This window comes from Macaca thibetana, chromosome 1, assembly GCF_024542745.1.
Source record: "Macaca thibetana thibetana isolate TM-01 chromosome 1, ASM2454274v1, whole genome shotgun sequence".
Classification (NCBI taxonomy): domain Eukaryota; kingdom Metazoa; phylum Chordata; class Mammalia; order Primates; family Cercopithecidae; genus Macaca; species Macaca thibetana.
In genome coordinates, this window is record NC_065578.1 from 203,246,625 (window position 1) to 203,269,206 (window position 22,582).

General features: G+C 41.4%; 2 protein-coding genes across 8 annotated transcripts in view; one reads left to right on the plus strand and one right to left on the minus strand.

Moving 5' to 3' along the window:
* The window catches only part of C1H1orf131 (chromosome 1 C1orf131 homolog), an 846,319-nt gene that overhangs the window by 514,113 nt on the left and 309,624 nt on the right, over positions 1-22,582 (minus strand). The gene's annotated exons all lie outside the window — the stretch shown is intronic.
* Positions 1-22,582, plus strand: part of DISC1 (DISC1 scaffold protein) — a 346,709-nt gene that overhangs the window by 50,318 nt on the left and 273,809 nt on the right. For 6 of the 7 annotated variants that reach the window (XR_007721540.1, XM_050769894.1, XM_050769885.1 and 3 more), the window contains exon 3: positions 14,044-14,194. Coding sequence is in view for 6 of the 7 variants with exons in the window: in XM_050769894.1 (XP_050625851.1) it covers positions 14,044-14,194 (151 nt within the window). In the remaining variant the exon portion in view is untranslated. Of the gene's footprint in view, positions 1-9,555; positions 9,652-14,043; positions 14,195-22,582 lie in introns of all 7 variants that reach the window. The other variant, XM_050769867.1, reaches the window with a different exon arrangement.

Below are 22,582 nucleotides of genomic sequence, written 5' to 3' on the forward strand. Positions count from 1 at the left end.
TGGTTGTTGCATGCCTGGCACTGAGCTTGTTACTGGCAAGACAGAGCTGAATGAGGCTCTGTTTCTGCCTTGTGGATCCCCTAGTATCCAGGGACCCAGATCAAACAGTTAGGCAAGACCCCTGTGTCACTGAGGAAACTACAGGGGAAGGTACTGCTTTGGGGATGGTTCTTGGGAAATGTAATAGCAAAAGCCCAGAGGTTAGCACCGAAAAAGATTAAGTTCAGATTCTGCCTTTGCTACTTTCTTGCTGTGAGGTCTTGGGAAAATTCCTTAAAGTTCCTGAATTTCACTTTCTGCATTTGTATTCTTACTCTGCAAACTGTTGTGAAAGAATATACATATAGCTCTGGGCATGTAGCAGATGCTCAAAAATGATTATTATGCTTGAAGTCTTCAGTGCCCCAGTCATGGCTGATTTTCATGAAAATGAACTCAGCAAACTCTAGTGTTCTGAAATGTCTAAGACTGGCTCAGCTGTGCTCAGGTTGGTCTGAAATACATTTTATTACAGTCTAATTCTCTGCAAAGTGGTCATTCGCTCATCGTATGTATGGTAATGTGGAATTAGAATATTCAGCTTTCAGAGAATTTCATTTATTGGCCATTATGTAAAAACCAAAGAAAAATGACTTATGAAGACGTTGATTGCTTTGTAACTTTAAAAGGCCTCCTTAGAATTAGAATGGCTACACAGCCTCTAAGAATGTGGTCTATACTATATATTCTGTCATCCTGCAGATACAACAAGGCAGTGGGAATTGAATCTATTTAGCAGGATGTCTTTATGTGTGAAGATTTCTTGCTGCTTATAAATGCTTATTTGATTATTTATTCATAGATTAGAAAGCCCTTTTCTTTCATTCTGTTTCCTTATTGTAACCCAAGTAACAGTCAGTTATTACTGATGTGCTAAAGAATACCAGATGAGCATTGACCTTCAATTAAACATTAACACGTATGTTGCAGTAGCATAAAAAATAACATTCACTTCCTTCAGAATAGAATGAGATGATGGTTAACATTTCTATTGCTGAGGTCCTATGAGTAAAACATGTTTGTTTCATAAATAGAATTTATATTATCAATTGGAACATATTCTTCAATGCATTATTTTGCCTACTGCTTAGGAATATCTTCCTTTGTTAATTTTCAGTTTTTTTGTTTCTACTATTCAGCCATGCTTATAAAATGCAAGTAATATTTCTAATATTATTGCTGTTCTGTTAGTCAGATGAGTTCAACCACATTTATTCAGCACCTGCTGTGTGCAATACACTTGTCAGCACGCTGGTCTTAAACCTTGAGCTATAAACTGAAATCACATTAACAATATCTACAGAAAGACGCAGAGATTTAAAATAAAGAAAAGTCAGAGAAAGGTGAGTTATGTTTTTTTGACCACTGGGCCAAACAGGGAAAGGAGAATAGGAGAGAAGTTTTTCTTAAAGGCACAATAGGATTCACACAAATGAGGGGACTTAGAACAGGCAGGTCACAAATACAGCACTTGTAGTGCTGGGGATATGTATTAATATTTTAAAAAACAACTTATTTTGAAATAATTCCACACTTAAAAGTCACAAGTATGCTACAAAGAGCTCACATAGCTCCCTTGTTTTTGTTTCTGAGCTGGCTCATTCCTGAGCTGGATACACACACTCATTATCAGAACCTTTTTCTGATCTCTTGAGAGCAAGCTGCAGTTTTATTTTTATTTTTATGTTTATTTTTTGAGTCAGGGCTTGCTCTGTTGCCCAGGCTAGAGTGCAGTGGCATGATATCGGCTCTCTGCAACCTCTGCCTCCTGGGCTCAAGCCATCCTCCCACCTCGGTCTCCTGAGTAGCTGGGAATACAGGCATGTGCAACTGCACCTGGCTAATTTTTTGTAGAGATAGAGTTTTGCCATGTTCTCAGGCTGGTCTTGAACTCTTGAGCTCAAGCAATTCTCCCACCTTGGCCTCTCCAAATGCTGGGATTACAGGTATGAGTCATGATGCCTCGTCACTCCTAAGTACCCCATTGTGTATGCCCCCAAACAAGGACACTCTCCCACAACCAACCTGCAGCTTCCTCCGAGTCATGAAGTCAGCATTAATACAACACTCTTCTTCAGTCTACAGATTCCATTCAATTTCACCAAGCATCCCAGCAATGCTCCTTTCTCCTTTCTCCTTTCTGACTCAGGAACACATATTGCATGCAGTTGTTGTAGCTCTTAAGTTTCCTCCTGCTTGAGCAGTTCCTTAGTACTCAGTCGTTCTCTGTCTTCCGTGTGCTTGAAAGTTTTCAGGAGTGTAGACCTTACATTCTGCTGGATGACCTTCAGCCTGAGTCTCTCTGATGTTTCCTCATGACCGGGGTCAGGTCATGCAACCCTAATGAGAACCTCTTGGAAATGATGCTGTCCTTTCACATCAGGTGTCACACAGTGTGGACCCCTCCCGCCACTGTGGATGGTAATCTTCATCACCCCATCATGCTGTGGCTGCCTGGTTTCTCCAGCACTAAGTTCCCATGTTTCCTTTGATGTCTGAATAGTATGTTGTGGGCATGATAGTCTATGATTATTCTGATGCCTACTCCCCATCAAACCTCTATTTCATCATTCCTTTCCATTAGTCAACATTCTATTAGCATGCATGTGTTGGTTCCTATTCTATTCAATAGGCCTGTACTTTATTACTATTATTTATTTTGATTCTCAAAATGTCCCAGATTTGGACCACAGGAACTTCTTCAAGGTGTCTCTTGTCTTCTATTGACATGTCCCCACCAGCCTTTGAGTACTTCTTAATTTTTTGTACATCAGGATGCTGTAGACACATCTGTATTGCCCCTGCCTCAGCCCTGGCCTCAGCCATTTCTCCCAGGAGCTCTGGTTCCTTGTATGGATGGATGGAGTTTAGAAATCAGGATCTGTGTGCTTGGTGTGCTCATTGCTACTGAGGTGTCATTACTCATAGGCCTTCTCAGTAGGTAAATATAGAAAATGTACATAAATGCACACATATGCTTCTGTAGCTATTTCCATATTCACCTGTGAGTTTGCATGTTAAAAACTAGTAGTTTATGGTAATGTTTCCAATTCCACTGCAAGTCATTTGAACCTTTTCTACCCTTCCCCATTTCCATGATTGGATGAACATTTGCCAGTACTCAGGAATCTGGCCCTCTTTATCCTCATATCCTTAACTGCTCCATTTATTTACATTTTTCTCTATGTAACCTATCTCCCATTTATCCCAGCTGTCTTCCCCATCTGCTGTTGTGTTCCCCTCAATGTGCCTCATCCCCAGGCCCTGGTAGGCTCATCACCCTGCGTGCAACCAGATGCCTCTGGTGGCAGCCCTTGCCTCCTCGGTGCTGGTGAGCGGACCACCTGTGTGCTTCTGCACAGGCTCCCAACTTACCAGTGGGGCAGCTCACTGCCACCTTTTCTGCACAGGAGGAGAAAAGAAGGCCCATTTATGATTTTGACCCCAGTCTCGGGCACTGAGTTCTTCAAGGACTAGCAATGTGTCTTGTTCATCTTTGTAGCCCAATGGTCTAGCAATGTTGATTTACCCAAAGTATTATTAATTGAGTGACACATGAAATAATAAATAAATACGGCATTTGAAAGGTGAAAAAATCTTATTGTCAATCATTTTCAAACACTCTCCTCTCCCAGAGGAACCATTTCCACATCATCTGTATCACATGGACAAAGATTGCCAATCTGGGTAAAGCTTCCTCCTTCCCTGTTGAGGTGTGAAATGGACTGAATGTTTGTGCTCCCTAAATTCCTGTGTTGAAACCCTAATTCTAATGCGATGGTTTTAGGAGGTGGAGTGTTTGGGAGGTGATTAGGTCATGAGGGCAGAACCTTCATGAATGGAATTAGTGCCCTTGTAAGAAGAAACCAGAGCGGTAGCTTGTTCCTTTTCTGCCATGAGAAAGCAGCTGCCTGCAACATGGCAGCTCTCACCAGAACCTATGCTGGCAGCTTGATCTTGAACTTCTAGCCTCCAGAACTGTGGGCAAACATTTCTGTTGTTTAATCTACCCAGTCTATGGTACTCTGTAATAGCATCACAAACTGACGTAGACGAGGAGGTCTCTGATGCACCTTTTTGTTGTTTTGTAACAATCATGATTTAAAAACATCTTGTGGAGGTATTGGTCATATTTAGCACATGAGGCTCTGGGACTTAAGTGGGGTAAGTGATTTGTCACATAGGATATGCACAGTTAGTGTCCAAGCTGTTGCCCGGATCTGGGTACCCCGATCCTTAGTGTTGTGATTCTGTGTTCTCTCCAATGTCATGCGTCCCCCACATGACTCGGGAGCAGAGTGCTGGCATGGAGAAGAGACAGGGAGGCTGAGCAAGCTCACTCATGGTCATGAATGCCAGGGACAGAGGTTTGGACTTTGTTCTGGAGCTCACATGGAGTCTTCCAGGCCTTTGAGAACATTTTGTATTATAGGTTGAGTAACTCTTATGTGAAATGCTTAGGACCTGAAGTGTTTCAAATTTCCAGTATTTTTTGGGGGTGGTCTTAGAATATTTGCACATATATAATGAGATATCTTCAGGATAGGACCCAAGCCTGTACATGAAATTCATTTATGTTTTTTGTACATCTTACACACATAGTCTCAAGTTAATACTATACAAATTTCCAAATAATTTTGTGCATGAAACCAAGTTTTGGCTGCGTTTTGACTGTGGCCTGTGAGGTCAGGTGTGGAGTTTTCTACTTGTGGCATCATGTCAGCACTCAAAAACTTTCAGATTTTGGGGCACTTCAAATTTCAGATTTTTGGATTAGGGATGCTCAACCTGTAACATGTACAAAAGTACTTGGAGTAATGCCAGGTCCTAGCAGATGTTTCTGGATTTTGTTTATCAGCTTGTGCACATCTGAGCGTTAGGAAGGCCGCTCTGTTGGTGATGTGTGGAAACCATGGAAGGAGTGAGAGAGATTAGGCAGGGAGTAATTCATCCCTGCAGAAGTGCTGACAACTCGGGCTAGGCTGGGGGCAGTAGAAATGGAGAAGATGTGAATATGTCAAACACCATGAGAGACTCACAAGGATGTGAAACGTAGGAAGAGGACAAATCAAAGGATCTGAAGCTGTAGGCCTGGATGGGATAGTGCCCTTGCAAGGCAGAGTAACATCTTGCTAGGTAGGTAGGCAGTGAACTTGATTGAAGACTTGATGAGATTTATGTCTTCTATTCATTTAGTTGCTAATGAAAAGGGTTTAAAGTGGTTTATGAAAAACATAAAAAACAAGAAACAAAACAAGAGAATCTAAAGTTTACTGTAATGAGACACATTTTTGTGAACATTTGCTGTGAGCCAGGCAGCATCCCAGGGGCAGGTCACTATACAATGACCAACGCTGTGTCATGGCATCTCTTGTGTGGATGCAGGAGGCCTCGAAACATGTGGAGGTGAGGGTGTGGTGGCTTGTCAAGGAGAACCTGCCTGTGCTTAGGGAGCTGGTGGAGCAGGGAGCCTACCTGGTGCATTGGCAGGACCAGAGGAGATACTGGGGTCTGATGGATGAGGCAGACTTAGCCTGGGCTGGATGTGGAGGAAGAATGACTCTGGCAATGAGAACAGCATATTCCCCTGAACCCTGCTCCCAGCTCGTCTCACGGCAACTTTGCTTTTCTGGTTCCCTATGTCCGATCTGTCAGAGAACATCCTGAATCCAACCACCGTTCACCACCTGCACTTTCTTTTCTAGGTCCTGGATATCCTTAGGTCTTGCCTGGGGAATAGCAGTGACCCTGTGACTGGTCTCTGGGCTCTGCCCTTTTACAATGTGTTCCCAACAGAGCAGCCAGGTGATCCTGTTAAACATGAGCTGGATCGTGCCAGTCCCCTGCTCAGAACCCTTCAATGGCTCTCATCTCCCTTGGGGTAAACACCAAAGTCCTCTACAACGGCCTACGTGGCTCTGAAGATCAAGCTCACTGTCATACCCTCTCTCCCTCATTTACTACTTTCCCCTTGGTTCGCCCTACTGGGAGTGTTCCTTACATATTGAAGCGTGTGTTTGCCTCATGGCTTTTGCACTCTCTGGGAGCTCCCTCTGCCTGGAATATCTAATTAGCGAATAGGGGTGTCATTCGGGGAACCCAGAGAGCTAGCTTTTGTCAAAATGGAGGTAGAACGCACCCTTCTGCTAACCAGAGGTCGTGATGGCAGGGGAAGTGGAAGCTCCCAGTAGCTGAGAGCCGTGAGAGGGCTGGAGTAGGAGATAATCTAGAAATTGGAGATAATCACTGAAGCTATACAATTACTGGTGACCATCCTGATGCCCTTTTCTAATCATGAGATAAAAAATAACAGGCTGAGCATGGTGGCTCACGCCTGCAATCCTAACACTTTGGGAGGCCGAGGGAGGAGGATCACATGAGGTCAGGAGTTTGTGACCAGCCTGGACAACATGACAAAACCCCATCTCTGAAAAAATAATTTAAAAAGCAGAGCCTGGTGGCACATATCTGTAACCCAAGTTACTTAGGAGGCTGAGGTGGGAGGATCGCTTGAGCCCAGGAATTTGACGTCAGCCTGGGCAACATAACAGGGCTCTGTAGCTACAAAAATAAAAATAAAAAAAGCTGGGTGTGGTGGCACATGCCAGTAGTCCCAGCCACTTGGGAGGCTGAGGCAGGAGGATCGCTTGAGCCCATGAGTTGGAGGCTGCCACTGCATTGCAGCCTAGGTGACAGAGCAACACTTTGTCTCAAAAAAGAGAGAGAGAGAGAGAAAATAGTACCTTTTGATGCCTACACTTTTGAAGGTGAGTAGCAGCATAGAACATAGCTAATCACAGATACTTTCTGCGATCACTTATATCTTCCTTTGGAATTCACTGTGAGTGTAATTTTTGGCAACTGGTTTACCATTTCCAGTGTTTAATTTTGTTGGATCAACCTGCATTCTCTGAGAACTTTTCATCTGGCAGCGGACGGGTGTAGTTTAGAATATGGTGGATAGCAGAGGGAGGCTAGACTGGGTTTTTAATTTTTTTTTTGGAACTTGAAGATAGTACTTAATGGCATTACTAATAATAGACAATCCTTTTGAACACTTACAAAGTGCCAGGCATGATGCTAAATGCTTTGCATAGATTATCTCAGTTAATCCTCAGAAGACCTTATGATGTAGATACTATTATTAACCCCATTTTTTACAGAGCAGGAAACTGAAGCTTAGAAAGGTTAAGTAACTTGAAGGTCAGACAGCTAGAAATGGCAGAGTTGGAGAAAACTCAGGTTTTCTCCTAACCCCTATGGAACAGATCTGGATGCATCTTTACATACATTATGACTGTATCAGGTTGCTATTTTAGAACACATAATTCAAGAACTTTATTGCGTTTCACCAAAGTTTTGATTTTGTAGAACAAGAAATAAAGCATTAGGAAAGTAATCATGTAATCGTTTGAATGCTTGCTGTCAGTTAAGGAATGGGTACACTTCAGCATTATCCTAGAAGGTCTTATCAGGCCAGACTCTTCTGCATATTTTAAGTGGGGTGTCTGAATTAGCTTCCGCAGTACCTGCTGAAGAAGGTAGCACAGACTGAGAAGTCTGCTAATGACCTGGGACTTGATCTTGGACAGATGACCTTTTCTAGTATCCTTAGAATGAATTGTTGGTAAATGCTCTTAGTTTCCGGCTATAGGTTTCAATGCATATGGCAAGTTTATGTGAATGTCTTTCACTTAACAGCCCCAGAGACGCAAGTTTTCTGCCCTTTCCTCTACCTTTTTGGTACCCAGGTGTGTGCCTTAGGGGTGGGCCAGTGCAGGAAAAGAGTTAGGTTGAGAGGCACACTGCGACTCATGTTACCCTCTGCTGGTGTATGATAAAAGGTTTTGTTCAAAATGACAAGCTTGGCCGGGCGCGGTGGCTCAAGCCTGTAATCCCAGCACTTTGGGAGGCCGAGATGGGCGGATCACGAGGTCAGGAGATCGAGACCATCCTGGCTAACATGGTGAAACCCCGTCTCTACTAAAAAATACAAAAAAAAAAAAAAAAAAAACTAGCTGGGCGCGGTGGCGGGCGCCTGTAGTCCCAGCTACTCCGGAGGCTGAGGCAGGAGAATGGCGTGAACCCGGGAGGCGGAGCTTGCAGTGAGCTGAGATCCGGCCACTGCACTCCAGCCTGGGCGGCAGAGCGAGACTCCGTCTCAAAAAAAAAAAACAAAATGACAAGCTTGTTGAAAAGTGTGTTTTGATTTAGACTTGTGTCTTATCAAAATGGCCTCCTTAGAAAATGGCTTATAGAGCCATAAGAACATAAAGGAGTCTTTGTGATCTAGTGTAGAGACTCTTCAAACATTTTCTCATTATGACGTAAAAAAGGATAATGTTTGTAGTGCACGCTGGGGTAAGTAGTAAGTGCTCATGGCCCGAGGTGATGGCTTGGGATGTTGGGCTGCCCTAGGGCCCACCCACTGCTCCAGGGTGAAGAGGATCAAGGTGTCAGTGCCAAGGACCACCAGAAGGGAAGCTCTGATGAATGGTATCTTAAAACCCAGTCCTTCCATTTCTGCAGAAATAGTTTTATGGGAAACTTTCTAATTCTTTGGGCATTTGATTTTGAAGATAAGTTCTCATTAGAATGGATTCCAATTTCTGCAGTTTACTTAAATTTTTTAAAAAATAATTTGATACCAACTCTTTATTAGCAAAGAACATGGAATAAATCTTTTTTTGTGTGCCAGGAAGCATAGTGTTTTTTCCATAAGAAACAAAGGTGGAATATATGTAATGGGTGAGAGACAACCAAAACTTCCCACATAAGGGCCAGTAAGAGAATCCCAACAAATAGCAAAAGTTCATTTTCCAGGACCCATTCATCACAGAACAATTCAAAAGCTACATAAAGATCAGTCTCATCTGCATTTTAGAAATACATTTCAATTCACCCATGGATCCAACAGCCTTTCAGATAGATAGAGAAGTTTTTATTAACTAACTTAGGAAAAAACACCACCTGTTAAACTCATAAATGATTGTTTAAAGAGTATCTACAGAATTCTCCTCTCAATGTTTCCATGTAAAAGAAATGAAAATTAATAGTACCGAGATCCTCGTTAATAATGAGCCACTGATAAACGCAACATATTTATAACTTGTGTAACATTTTATTTATGTGCATTCTTTGAGCATTATGCAATATGTAATTAAAAATTTTTAATTTATTTGTTGTCAATTGATTTTTCCCCCATTTAAAAATTTGCAAATGATAATTGTGCATATTCATGGGGTACATAGTGATGCTTCAGGACATATAATATATAGTGATCAGATCTGGGTAATTAGCATATCCCTCCTCTCAAACATTTATTATCTTGTGTTTTTTTGTTTTTTTTTTTGAGACATAGTTTTCCTCTGTTGCCCAGGCTGGAGTGCAGTGGTGCAATCTCGGCTCACTGCATCCTCCACCTCCCGGGTTCAAGTGATTCTCCTGCCTCAGCCTCCTGAGGAGCTGGGATCACAGGCGCCTACCACCATGCCTGGCTAATTTTTGTATTTTTAGTAGAGATGGGGTTTCACCATGTTGATCAAGCTGGTCTTGAACTCCTGACCTCAAGCAATCCACCTGCTTCAACCTCCCAAAGTGCTGGGATTACAGGTATGAGCCACCGCGCTCAGCCTAAACATTCATTATCTTTTTGTGTTGGGAACATTCAATATCCTTCCATCTATTGGAAACTGTAAAATATACTATTGTGAGCTATAGTCATTCTCCATTGCTGTAGAACAATAGAACTTACTCCTCCTATCTAGCTGTAATTCTGTAACTTTTAACAAATCTCTCCCTATCCTTCTCTTCCTGCTTCCCTTCTCAGCCTCTAATATCCTCTATCCTACTTTTTACTTCTATGAGATCAACCCTGACACAGTTTGGATGTTTGTGCCCTCCAGATTTCATGTTGAAATGTGATCTCCAGTGTTGGAGATGGGCCTGGTGGGAGGTGTTTGTGTCATGGAGTGGATCCCTCGAGAATGGCTTGATTCTCTTCCCATGGTAATGAATGAGTTTTCGCTCTATTAGTTCACATGAGAGCTGGTTGTTTAAAAGAGCCTGGCATTTCTCACTTGTTCCCTCTCTTGCCACGTGACATGCCTGCTCTCCCTTAGCCTTCTGCCATGATTGTAAGCTCCCTGAGGCCCTCACTAGAAGCAGATGCTGGCACTAAGCTTCTTGTAAAGTCTGCAGAACCATGAGCTAAATAAATCTGTTTTCTTTATAAATTACCCAGCCTCAGGTATTCCTTTATAGCAATGCAAAATGGATTAAAACAAACTCATTTTAGCTTCCACATATGAATGAAAACATGTTTAACTTTCTGTTCCTGTCTTATTTCACTTAACATAATGTCTTTCAGTTCCATCCATGTTGCCAAGAATGACAGGATTTCATTCTTAATGACTAAATAGTATTTCATTGTGGATATATACCACATTTGCTTTATCCATTCGTTTGTTGTTGGACACTTAGATTGATTCCATATCTTGACTATTATGAGTAGTGCTGCAAGAACATGGGGGTGTAGATGTCTCTTTGAGATGCTGATTTCCTTTCTTTTGGATAAATATCCAGCAGTGGGATTGCTAGATCATATGGTTGTTCTATTTGTAGTTTCTTGAGGAACATCCATACTGTTCTCCATAGTGGCTGTACTGGTTTACGTTCCCACCAACAGTGTAGAAGAGTTCCTTTTTCTTCACATCCTCACAAGCATTTGTTATTTATTTATGTTTGTCTTTTTGATAATAGCCATCCTAACTGAGGTGAGATGATATCGCATTGTGATTTTGATTTGCATATACCTGATGATTAGTGATGTTGAGCTTTAAAAAATAAATTTTTGGCCATTTTTATGCCTTCTTTTGAGAAATGTCTGTTCAGATTATTTGCCCATTTTTATATTAGATTATTTTTCTTTTGTTGAGATGATTCAGTTCCTTGTATATTCTAGATAGTAATCTCCTGTTGGATGGGTAGTTTGCAAACATTTTCTCCCATTCTGTAGGTTGTCTTTTCACTCTGTTGATTGTTTCTTTCTTTTATTTTTTTGAGAAAGAGTCTCACTCTGTTCCCCAGGCTGGAGTGCAGTGGCATGATCACAGATCACTGCAGCCTCGACTTCCCCAGACTCAGGTGATCCTCCCACCTCAGCCTCCTGAGTAGCTGGGACTACAGCCATACACCATCATGCCTGGCTAATTTTTGTGTTTTGTGTAGAGATGGGGTTTCACCATATTTCCCAGGCTGGTCTTAAACTCCTGGGTTCAAGTGATCCTCCTCACTTAGCCTCCCAAAGTGCTGGAATTGCAGGTGTGAACCACTGGGCCTGGCCTCGTTGATTTTTTTCTTTGCTATGTAGAAGATTTTTAATTTGATAAAATTTCACTTGTTTAGTTTTGCTATTGTCGTCTGTGCTTTTAAAATCTTATTCATAAAATATTTTCCCAGACTCATGTCCTCTGTTTTTTTCTCATAGTTTTATCATTTTTGGTCTTACACTTAGGTCTTTGATCCATTTAGAGTTGATTTTCATATAAGGCGAGAGGCAGGGGTCTAGTTTCATCCTTCTGCCTATGGATATCCAGTTTTCCCAGCACCTTTTATTGAAGAGACCTTCTTTTCCCCAATTAGTGTTCTTGGGACCTTCGTCAAAAATCAGTTAGCAGTATATATGTGGATTAATTTCTGGATTCTCAATACTGTTTCATTGGTCTGTGTATCTAATTTTATGCCAGTACCATGTTGTTTTGGTTACCCTGGCTTTGTAGTATATTTTGAGGTCTGGTAGTGTGATACCTTCAGTGTTGTTCTTTTTGCTTATGATTACTTTGGTTATTTGGGGTCTTTTGGATTTTTTTTTCTATTTCTGTGAGAAATGTCACTGGTATTTTGATAGAGCAGTGTTATTGTAACAATATTAATTCTTACAATCCATCAGCATGGGCTGTCTTTCCATTTGCTTGCATCCTCTTCAATTTCTTTCATCAGTGTTTCGTAGTTTTCCTTGTAGAGATCTTTCACTTTCTTGGTTAAATTTATTTCTAGGTATTTTAATATTTTTGTAGTTATTGTAAATGAAATTTCCTTATTAATTTCTTTTTCAGCTAGTTTATTGTTCATGTATAGAAATGCCACTGGTTTTTGTATGTTAATTTTGTATACTGCAACTTCACTGAATTCATTTATCAGTTCTAAGAGTTTTATTGCTAGAGTCTTTAGGTTTTTCTAGATATAAGAGCATGCAATCTGCAGATAGGGACAATTTAACTTTCCCCATTCCGACTTGAATGTCTCTTATTTCTCTCTCTTATCTAATTGCTCTGAATAGGACTTCCAGTGCTATGTTGAATAAGAGTGGTGACAGTTGGGCATTCTTGTGCTGTTCCATTTATTAGAGGAAAAGCTTTCAGCATTTCCCCATTCAGTAAGATATTCACTGTGTGTTTGTTATACATGCTGTTTATTACATTGAGGTACTTTCTATACCTAATTTGTTGAGAAATTTTTTTATTATGAAGGGATGTTGAATTTTATCAAAAACTTTTTCTGCATCTATTGAGATGATCATGTGATTTTTGTGCTTCATTCTATTGATGAGATATATGATGTTTATTGATTTGCATATTTTGAACCAAATTTGCATTCCTGGGATAAATCCCACTTTATCATGGTATATTATCTTTTTGATGTGTTGTTTGGTTCTGTTTGCTGATATTCTGTTGAGAATTTTTGTGTCTCTTTTCATCAGAGATGTTGGCATGTAGTTTTCTTTGTTGTGTCCTTGTCTCATTTTGGTGTCAGTAATAAGTAGAATGAGTTAGGATGAATTCCTTGCCTTTTAATTTTCTGAAATATTTTAAGAAGAATTGGTATTAATTATTCTTTAAAGGTTCAACAGAAGGTGTGGGATAGGGGTAGGGAGTGCATATCTTATGCTTCTAGTCTGGAGCAATGCAGCTGTGCAGATTCCTGGCAGCTCTCCACACTGGACTCAGGGCTTGCAAGAACTGTGAGATTCTCCTTTTGTAAGGACTGTAGGTGTTTGCTGTGTCAACAGGGGTTGATGAGGTCCTTCTGTTTATCTTTTCCATGCAATGAGAAGTCCCTCCTGACTCCAGGCAGATTCAATCTGAACAGGGGATACAGGGCTGCAGAGGCTGAGTGCCTGCATGCTGCCTTTCTGGACTGCCATTCACCACAGTTGCATCTTCACTCCCCCACTGTACTCCAGCAGCCTCCCTTCAACACTCCAATCAAATCTTATCTGTTTATTCATTGCCTTTGTCCTTTTCTTAGTTGGGTAGGGGGGCAGGCAGAATTCCAGGCATCTCTAATCAACCATCTGCTGACATCACTCTTTCAAATGATCTGTAGTTTATTTTTATTTTTTTAAGAAAAAATTGTATTACAAGGATTCTATATTTATACCTTATGCTAGGAGACTTAAGGTCATTAAAATATAATAGAACCCCTACTTTACAACAGAAGTGGATATATAGTCATCTATAGCATGGTAGAATTCGAACATCACTTCTGTGGCTTTAGTAACTGTGACCTGGCTCTATCTGGATGTGCAATTGCTGAGGAAATGTTAAAATCAAAACTTGGGCACTGATTTTTTTAAAAAAAGTAATTATATAGAACTCACCAAAATTACAGTTTTTTTTTCCCAAAATGCTTACTGTGCTTTTAAAATAATTAATATTAAGTATCCCTCTGTGTGAAGATCATAATTATGACCATCATATCACTATGTCAACAATGATCTTTGAGAGTTAAAAGAATAAAAGATAGGAGAGCCATCTTGTTGGTGCAAAGAAGATTCTTAGAAGTACCAACTGAGAGATAAAAGTGCTGGCCTAGAAACTAGTAACCTTCTCATGATGTCATTAAGGCAAAGGTTGACTACGACTGGAGCTAAGAGACACTGGAGTTATCTATTTTGCATTTCATGGTTCTTTTTTCCTCTCTCTCATCATTTTGGGTTTCCAGCTGAGACATTACAACAAAGATTAGAAGACCTGGAACAAGAGAAAATCAACCTGCACTTTCAGCTTCCTTCAAGGCAGCCAGCTCTTAGCAGCTTCCTGGGTCACCTGGCAGCACAAGTCCAGGCTGCCTTGCGCCGTGGGGCCACTCAGCAGTGAGTACTTGTCATTGTCACCATTTTCCCCTCAGGTTTCTTCCTACCTCTCAGCTCCCACATAGTGAAGAGCTGGGAGGAGCTTAGCTGTAGAGACCCTCAGCTGCCTTTCCTGGGAAGGGCCCTTTGTTGGTTGAGAAGGTAGGGATTTTTCCAGAGTGAGGGATGACCCATGTGGGTCATGCTTCTCTAGAAAGAAGACTTTTCTGCTACTTGACAGAGAGAGACCCTCCTCAAGTGCAACTGCATCCCAGGTCTGAAGCATCTCTTGGGAAGCTACCCTTCTAAGAAGGTGGGGGTAATTTCCTCTTGTTGAGGCAACTTGATGTCCTGTGATCATATTAAGTCTGTAAGATAAACAGATGGTCTCCTCTGACCAAGCAATGAAAATCCATCCTCCTCCTAACTCTACCGCCAGCTCCTGAGCAACATTTGCTATTTCTGTCACCCAAGGCTCTTCTGAGATCAGTAATACATAGAGAGCAATTGCTGCTTCTAATCCAGTGGCTTGTAGTCCTGGCTGCATGTCTGAATAACTTAGAAAGATTTAAAACCTACCAATGTCCAGGCTCCACCCCAGGCAAGCTAAGTCAGAATGTCTAGGTGTGGGAGGCAAGGGTGGCTCCCAGATATTGGCATGCTTAAAAAGGCTGAGAACCACTGCTCCATCTACCTGCGTGTTCCCTCTCTCCCCAGGTAAAGGTCTGAGAGGGAACAGGTGTTTTATGAATGCTATGAGCCTCATCACAATTCAGGTCTCTTTCTACTTAGTTATCAACATGGCCACAACAATTCCACTTTATTTCCCACTTCCAATTGGCCCTGACAATCACAAGATTTTCTGGCCTATTCCTATTAAGTGTACATGGCATTATACATTTAGTTTACTTTGGTACCTCCCTAAAGCCTGCCTGCACAGTGAGGCCAATTATTTTCTCAGTTTTGCCAGTAGCATATAGCAGAGTGAATGGCACCTGGTAGGTGCTTCCTTGTAACTATTTGCTTAGTGAACTTTTTCATGGTTCTCTTCAATAGGGAGTAAATTTCACCTCGACATTTTTATTCTTTTCTAATCTGACATTTAGACATCATTGCAACATTGCGTGTTCCTCTTTCTTTCACACATGAGACCACTCCCAAGTTGACTTTTTATGTAATTCTCTCATTCTTTTATCTTTGGGGTTATTTCTTGTCCTCTACTCCAGTCTTGGGAGATTTTTAGCATATAGAAATGGGGTACAAAAATTGAGGCACAATAAATTTAGCTAATTTTTTATGTTTCTATTTATTTAACAAACACTTTCATAACAGTTACTAAGTGCTTTAGAAGTTACTCATTTAACTTATTTCCATTTTTTAAAATTGTGGTAAAATGCATATAACATAAAATCCATCATCTTAAGTGATGGTGATTGAGTGATTAAGCCATTATTAAGTATACAGTTCAGTGGTATTAAATACATAATAATATTGTGCAATCATCACCACCATTCATCTCCAGAACTTTTTCCTCTTCCCCAAGTGACACTTTGTACCCATTAAGAAATAAATCCCCATCCCTGCCCCTCTTCCAGCCCCTGACAATCACATTCTAATTTCCATTTCTCTGAATTTGTCTACTCTGTGTACCTCATACAAGTGGAATCATACAATATTTGCTGTTTTGTGACTGACATTTCTCATAGCATAGTGTCTTCAGTGTTTGTTCATCTGATAGCATGTGTCAAAATTTCCTTTCTTTCAAGGCTGTATAATACTCCATTGTGTGGATAGACTACAGTTTGCTCATTCATTCATTTAAATAACTCATTTAATGTTCATGACAATTCTAAGGGGTATTATTATTTTATATATATTATTTTATATATTTTATTTTATATAGTATTAAATATATATATTTTATATATTTCATATATTTATATATAGTATTATTTTATATATTGATATCTATGTGTATAGAGATCCATATCTACATCTGTACCTGAATTTTAGGATGAGGAAACCAGGCCCAAGAGAAGCTAACAAACTTAGGCAGACCAACCAGCAGGTGAGTGCTGAGGGAGACAGAAACCCAACTGTCTGGCTTGCATCCTGGCCCTGAATCAGTGCACTGTGCTGTCTTTTAGCCCTACCTGCAATTTGGATGGAGAGTGTATTAGTCCATTGCTATAAAGAAGTAACTGAGACTGAGTAATTTATAAATGAAAGAAGATTGATTGGCTCATGGTTCTGCAGGCTATACAGGGAGCATGATGGTAGCATCTGCTCAGCTTCTGGGGAGGCCTAAGGAAACTTACAATCATGGTGGAAGGTGAAAGGGGAGCACACACATTGCATTGCCAGAGTAGGAACGAGAGAGAGAAAAGAGGGAGGTGCCACACAGTTTTAACCAACGAGATCTCATGAGAAGTCTATCATGAGAATAGTGCCAGAGAATGGTGCTAAACCATTCATGAAGTATCCACCCCCATGATCCAGTCATCTCCCACCAGACCCTGCCCTCCAACACTGGGGATTACAATTTGACGTGAGACTTGGGTGGGGACACAGATCCAAACCATATCATTCCACCCATGTTCTCCCCAAATCTCGTGTCTTTCTCCCATTGCAAAATACAATCATCCATTCCCAATAGTCCCCTAAAGTCTTAACTCATTTCCAGTGTTAACTCAAAAGTTCAAAGTCCAAAGTCTCATCTGAGACAAGGCTAGTCCCTTCTGCCTGTGAGAGTTTGTAAAATATAAAAACAGTTACTTCCGAGATGTAGACATTGGGTCAATACTCCTGTTCCAAAAGAGAAAAATTGGCCAAAAGAAAGGGACTATAGGCCCCATGCAATTTGAAGCCCAGAAGGGCAGTCATTAAATCTTAAAGCTCCAAAATAATCTCCTTTTGACTCCATGTCTCACATACAGAGCACACTGGTGCAAGGAGTGGGCTCCTGTGACCTTGGGCAGCCCTACCCCTGTGGCTTTGCAGGGTACAGCCCCTGCAACTGCTCTCACAGGCTGGCGTTGAGTGCATGCAGCTTTTCCATGCTGAGGATGCAAGCTGCCAGTTGGATCTACTATCCCAGGCACTGCAGGATGGTGGCCCCCTTCTTACAGCTCCACTAGGCAGTGCCCCAGTGGGGACTCTGTGTGGGGCCTCCAACCCCACATTCCCCCTCTGTATTACCCTAGTAGTGGTTCTCCATGAGGGGTCCTGCCCTGCAGCAGACTTCTGCCTAGACAACCAAGCTTTTCCATACATCCTCTGAAACCTAGGCAGATACTCCCAAGCCTCAACTCTTGCACTCTGTGCACCCTCAGTCTTAACACCATGTGGAAATTACCAAGGCTTATGGCTTGCACCCTCAGAAGCAGTGGTCCAAGGTGTATCTGGACCCCTTTGAGTCATGGTGGAGTTGGAAAAACTGACAGCAGTGTGGGGAGCAACGTCCTGAGCCTGTGCAGAGCAGTGGGGCCCTGGGTCTGCCCCATGAAACCATTCTGTCCTCCTAGGCCTCTAAGCCTGTGAGGGGAGGGGCTGCCATGAAGGTCTCTGAAATGCCTCTGAGGCCTTTTCACCATTGTCTTGGCTATTAGCACTGAGCTCCTTCTTACTTATGCAAATTTTTGCAGCCTGCTTGAATTCCTTCCCTGAAAATGGGCTTTTCTTTTCTACCACATGGCCAAGCTGCAAATTTTCCAAACTTTTATGCTTTGTTTCCCCTTTAAATATAAGTTCCAACTTTAGGTCATTTCTTTGCTCATGCATATGAGAATGGGTTGTTAGAAACAGTCAGGCCACTTGGTGAATGCTTTGCTGCTTAGAAATTTCTTCCACCAGATACCTTAAATCATTAATCTCAAGTTCAGAGATCCACATATTCCTTAGGGCAGTGGCACAATGCAGCCAAGTTCTTTGCTAAGCAATAACAAAATTGACCTTTACTGCAGTTCCCAATAAGTTTCTCATTTCCATCTGAGACCTCATCAGCCTGGCTTTCACTGTTGATTTCACTACCAGCATTTTGGTCATAACCATTAAATCAGTTTCTAGGCATTCCCAAACTTTTCCTCATCTTCCTGTCTTCTTCTGAGCCATCCACACTCTTCCAACCTCAGCCCTTTACCCAATTCCAAAGCCACTTCCACATTTTCAGGTATCTTTATAGCAATGCCTCACTTCTTGGTACCAATTTTCTGTATTCGTCCATTTTCACATTACTATAAAGAAATATCCAAGACTGGGTAATTTATAAAGAAAAGAGGCTTAATTGGCTCACAGTTCTGTGGAATGTACAGGAAGCATGATCTGGCATCTGCTTGGCTTCTGGGGAGGCCTTAGGAAATTTACAATCATGGCAGAAGATGAAGGGGGAGCTAGCATATCACATGGCTGGAACAGCAAGAGAGAGAGAAATGGGAGGTGTTACTCACTTTAAACAACCAGACCTTGTGAGAACTCTATCACGAGAACACCAGAGGATGGTGCTAAACATTCATGAAAGATCCATCTCCATGATTCAATCACCTCCCACCAGGACCCACCTCCAATACTGGGGATTACAATTTGACACGAGATATGTGTGGGGACACAGATCCAAACCATAGCAGAGAGTGATGCTTTTATTGTGGTCTTGCCTAGTTTTTTGATAGAATATGATTAACTAAAAGCCAGTGTCATGCATTCTTAATTATATTAGGTTACACCATAAGGACATCTCTTACATTTGACTGTTTGAAACCTGTCAAACATTTTATGGGATTTGACTTAGTAAGGCCCCCAGAAAAGTATAGGTCTTTGTTTAACATTTATCAAGTCAATATTAACTGTTGGCTTACTTTATGAGCTATCATCGTCTTTCCTTTTCCTCACAGGAGTTGTCTGTGTACTGTGCTTTTATGTTCCATTCACTTTCTGAGCTCACTGTGACCTGATTTCTATCTCTATCACTCCTCAAATCTCTACCAAAATCAGCAATGACTTTCTATTTCCTAAATTTAAAAGACATTTTTCAATTCTTATTCTGCTATATATCACGGCAGCGTCTAGATTTTTTAATAAATTCATTCCTAAAGCTCCCATTTCCGTTGGCTTTCATGATTTCACCCTTCCCGGTCTTCCTGCTACATTTCTGGCCATTCTGCTTAATGTCTTATGAGCTCCTTCTCTCCCTTTCTTCTAAAATTTTTTTTGAGACAGGGTCTCACTGTATTGGCCAGGCTGGTCTCAAACTCCTGGGCTCAAGCAATTCTCCCACCTTGGGCTCCTGAAGTGTTGGGATTACAGGCATGAGCCACCATGCCCGGCCCCTTTCTCTTTAATATTGTTGTTTTTCTGTCTTCTGTTCTAGCTTTTCCTCTCTTCTCACTTTGTATCTTCTTTCTTGGTGGTCTCAAATACTCTGAGGCTTGGCTTCAGATACTGTTTCTATACTAATTTTCCCCAAATTTCTATCTCTAGCCCCGATTTATCTCCAGAATTCCAATCCACAATTCAGTTTTCTATTGAACATCTCCCTTACTTTTACTAAATGTAGTATCTTTTTATCCTTAAAATTACTATCTCTTTATCCTTGTCTTTTACTAAGTTTACTATCTTTTAAACTAAATTTACCATTGTTCTTCCCATTTGGTTCCTTCTCCTATATCCCCAGTCTGAGTGACTTTCACTGCCATTTACCCAGTTACCCAAGCAAGGACTCTGAGGTATCTCTGGGTCCTCCCTTTCCATCCCTCCCCACAGTCCTTGGTTACCAAGTCCTGTTGCGTCCACTGTCTGTCTCTCTCATTCCCACTCACTTGTCTCACCTGCACATCCATGCCTTAGTTCTGGTCTTTAACATTTTCAATCTGGATTATGGCAATGGTCTCCTTGCTGGTATTTCTGATTCCATTATTACTGCCTCTCATGCATCTTCCACAAGGCCATGATAGAAGTATTACATTATGCTCAATGGCTCCCCATTGCTTGCACGATAAAATTCATGTTGCTTAGTGTGACATTAAAAGTCTTCACGATCCAGCCCCTGCCCAGCTGCCCAGCATTTAACTAGACATTACCAGCATCTGCAATAGATACTTACTGAAGTATTATATGTTACCCCCAGCTTCTGAATATTTCTAGATTCTATGATCTTGCTCATGCCCCATTGTTGTTACCAACTATTGCCCATTCTTCCAGACTTAGTGAAACTAATATCCTTGCAAAGCTCTGCTCATAAGTCACACTGCCTCCCCCTTGAATGACAGCATGCCTTGAATAACTTCACGTCTGCTTAGGTCTTAAATACATCTGTTTTCTTTTTTTTTTTTTTTTTTTTTGAGACGGAGTCTCGCTATGTCGCCCAGGGTGGAGTGCAGTGGCCGGATCTCAGCTCACTGCAAGCTCCGCCTCCTGGGTTTTTACGCCATTCTCCTGCCTCAGCCTCCCGAGTAGCCGGGACTACAGGCGCCCACCACCTCGCCCGGCTAGTTTTTTGTATTTTTTAGTAGAGACGGGGTTTCACCGTGTTACGCGGAATACATCTGTTTTCTTGAATATCTGTTTACTCTGACAGATGATAAGCTCCTTGAGGACAAGACCGTATTATATTTATCTTTATATTTCTAGCGACTAGAATAGTGTCTGGCCCATAATCTGTATTCACTGAATGTGTGGATGTGACACTTATGCATGTGTAGCTATATATAGGTTCACAAACATATATATGAATATCGAGAGAGAGACAGAGAGAGAGAGAGAGAGAGAGAGAGAGACTGACTTCACTTTATTGGGATTCAGATGCCCTAGAGGAAAATGCTCCTTCAGCTTTTCTTCTGAGATTGTCAGCAAGAAGGAGTTGCACAGAGTCTTGACAGAACCTTGGATAGGAGGTCATTTCTGATCCTTTCTCTTCCACCAACCAGCTGTATATGGCTCGGTGTAGTTATTGAACCTCTCCAAACTCCACTCCCCTCATCAGAAAATGAGGGGGTTAAATTAGATCACTGATTTCTAAACTTCAGTTATTTATGTTTTATCTTGGCTTTTGTTTTGCTAAATCTACCCATCTTATTATTACCATAAGTAGAAAATAATGAGTTGAAATTAACTTTCTGAAATTTTTCTAATACATGTTAACACAATTACATAGTTACTAATAATTTTTTAAAACCTGCCTTTCAGTGTGCTAGCTACCCACTGCAGTTTTCACAGTGACCAACAGAGGGCCGCCGTGGCAGGCTGAAGCCCACACAGACCAGAGCCTGGACAGAAACAGTTCTCACAGGCTCTCTGAGTCAAGGGGGAAATATAATATTTTTGAATGAGTGGTGCTTTTCCTGTAGAAATAAAGTAGTTGTGTCAACATGAACAATTTTAAATACTAACTAATAACGCAAATAAGTGCCTGTTAACCTTTTTGGGATCAAGTGTTTATTTATTTTGAGAAGCTGATGAAAGCTATGGACTTCCTCTGTTGCAAAACTACGTGTACGCATGTACATATATGCAAACTATTGAGTGAATTTTCAGGAGACTCACAGTTCTCCTGAGTTATTCATTCACTCCTTAGAGAGTCTTTGGTTCCCAGGTTAAGAAAATTTAGTTTAGGATAAGATTTAAGAAGCTGTAAACATTCAGATACAATCAGATACTTTGTGTTTTATTATTTTTGTTGTCACTTTGTTCTTAAAAATCACAATTTAAGTCAACTTTTGAGAAACACTGTTTAATCCTCTGAGCTCGTGTAGAAGAGCACCCTGGGTCACCCTTGATATGTTCAGATCCTGCCAGCAGCCAAGAGAGTTTTAACTATCTTCAGGGGTTAACCAGGTTCCTCTGAGGAGGGCAGATATCGGTACTCAAATCATTTGACCCCTCTTCTGTGGGGTCCTCTGGCCCAGTGGGTTTGCTTGTTGGAGGAATAACTTTTGTGATGTCCTCTTGATTCCTGTGGGAAATTCATGTATCTTTGCCACAACAAATGGTGTATGCTCAGGCCACCCCATAGTAGACCCTCTCTGCCCTGTTAGGTCTCTCTAATTCCTTTATCCCTGCTTGAGGGGGCAGCGACACATCAGAAGTGAGTTGCTTAAACAATGCTGCAGCAGACAGTTTGGGTGCCCTGTGTCCCAATCCCTCAGCCTCCCTCAGATTCCCTCCACAACAGGGAACCGTGCTGACTGTTGGCTTTCCACTCAGGCACCCAACAGGTTTATCTGGCCTGCCTGCACAGGTGTTCTCAGAACCTGTGTAAAGAGGGGTGGGGATGGATAATGCCCTCACCCAATGCCCCAGCCTACTCAACCTCTTAGGGAACAGTTCTGAGGCATGCTTCACACATTTTTTTTCTTTTCTTGAAGGTTCCTGCTACTAGGAACCTTTTGGCCATTGGGTTCCATTTGCCCATGTGGTGAC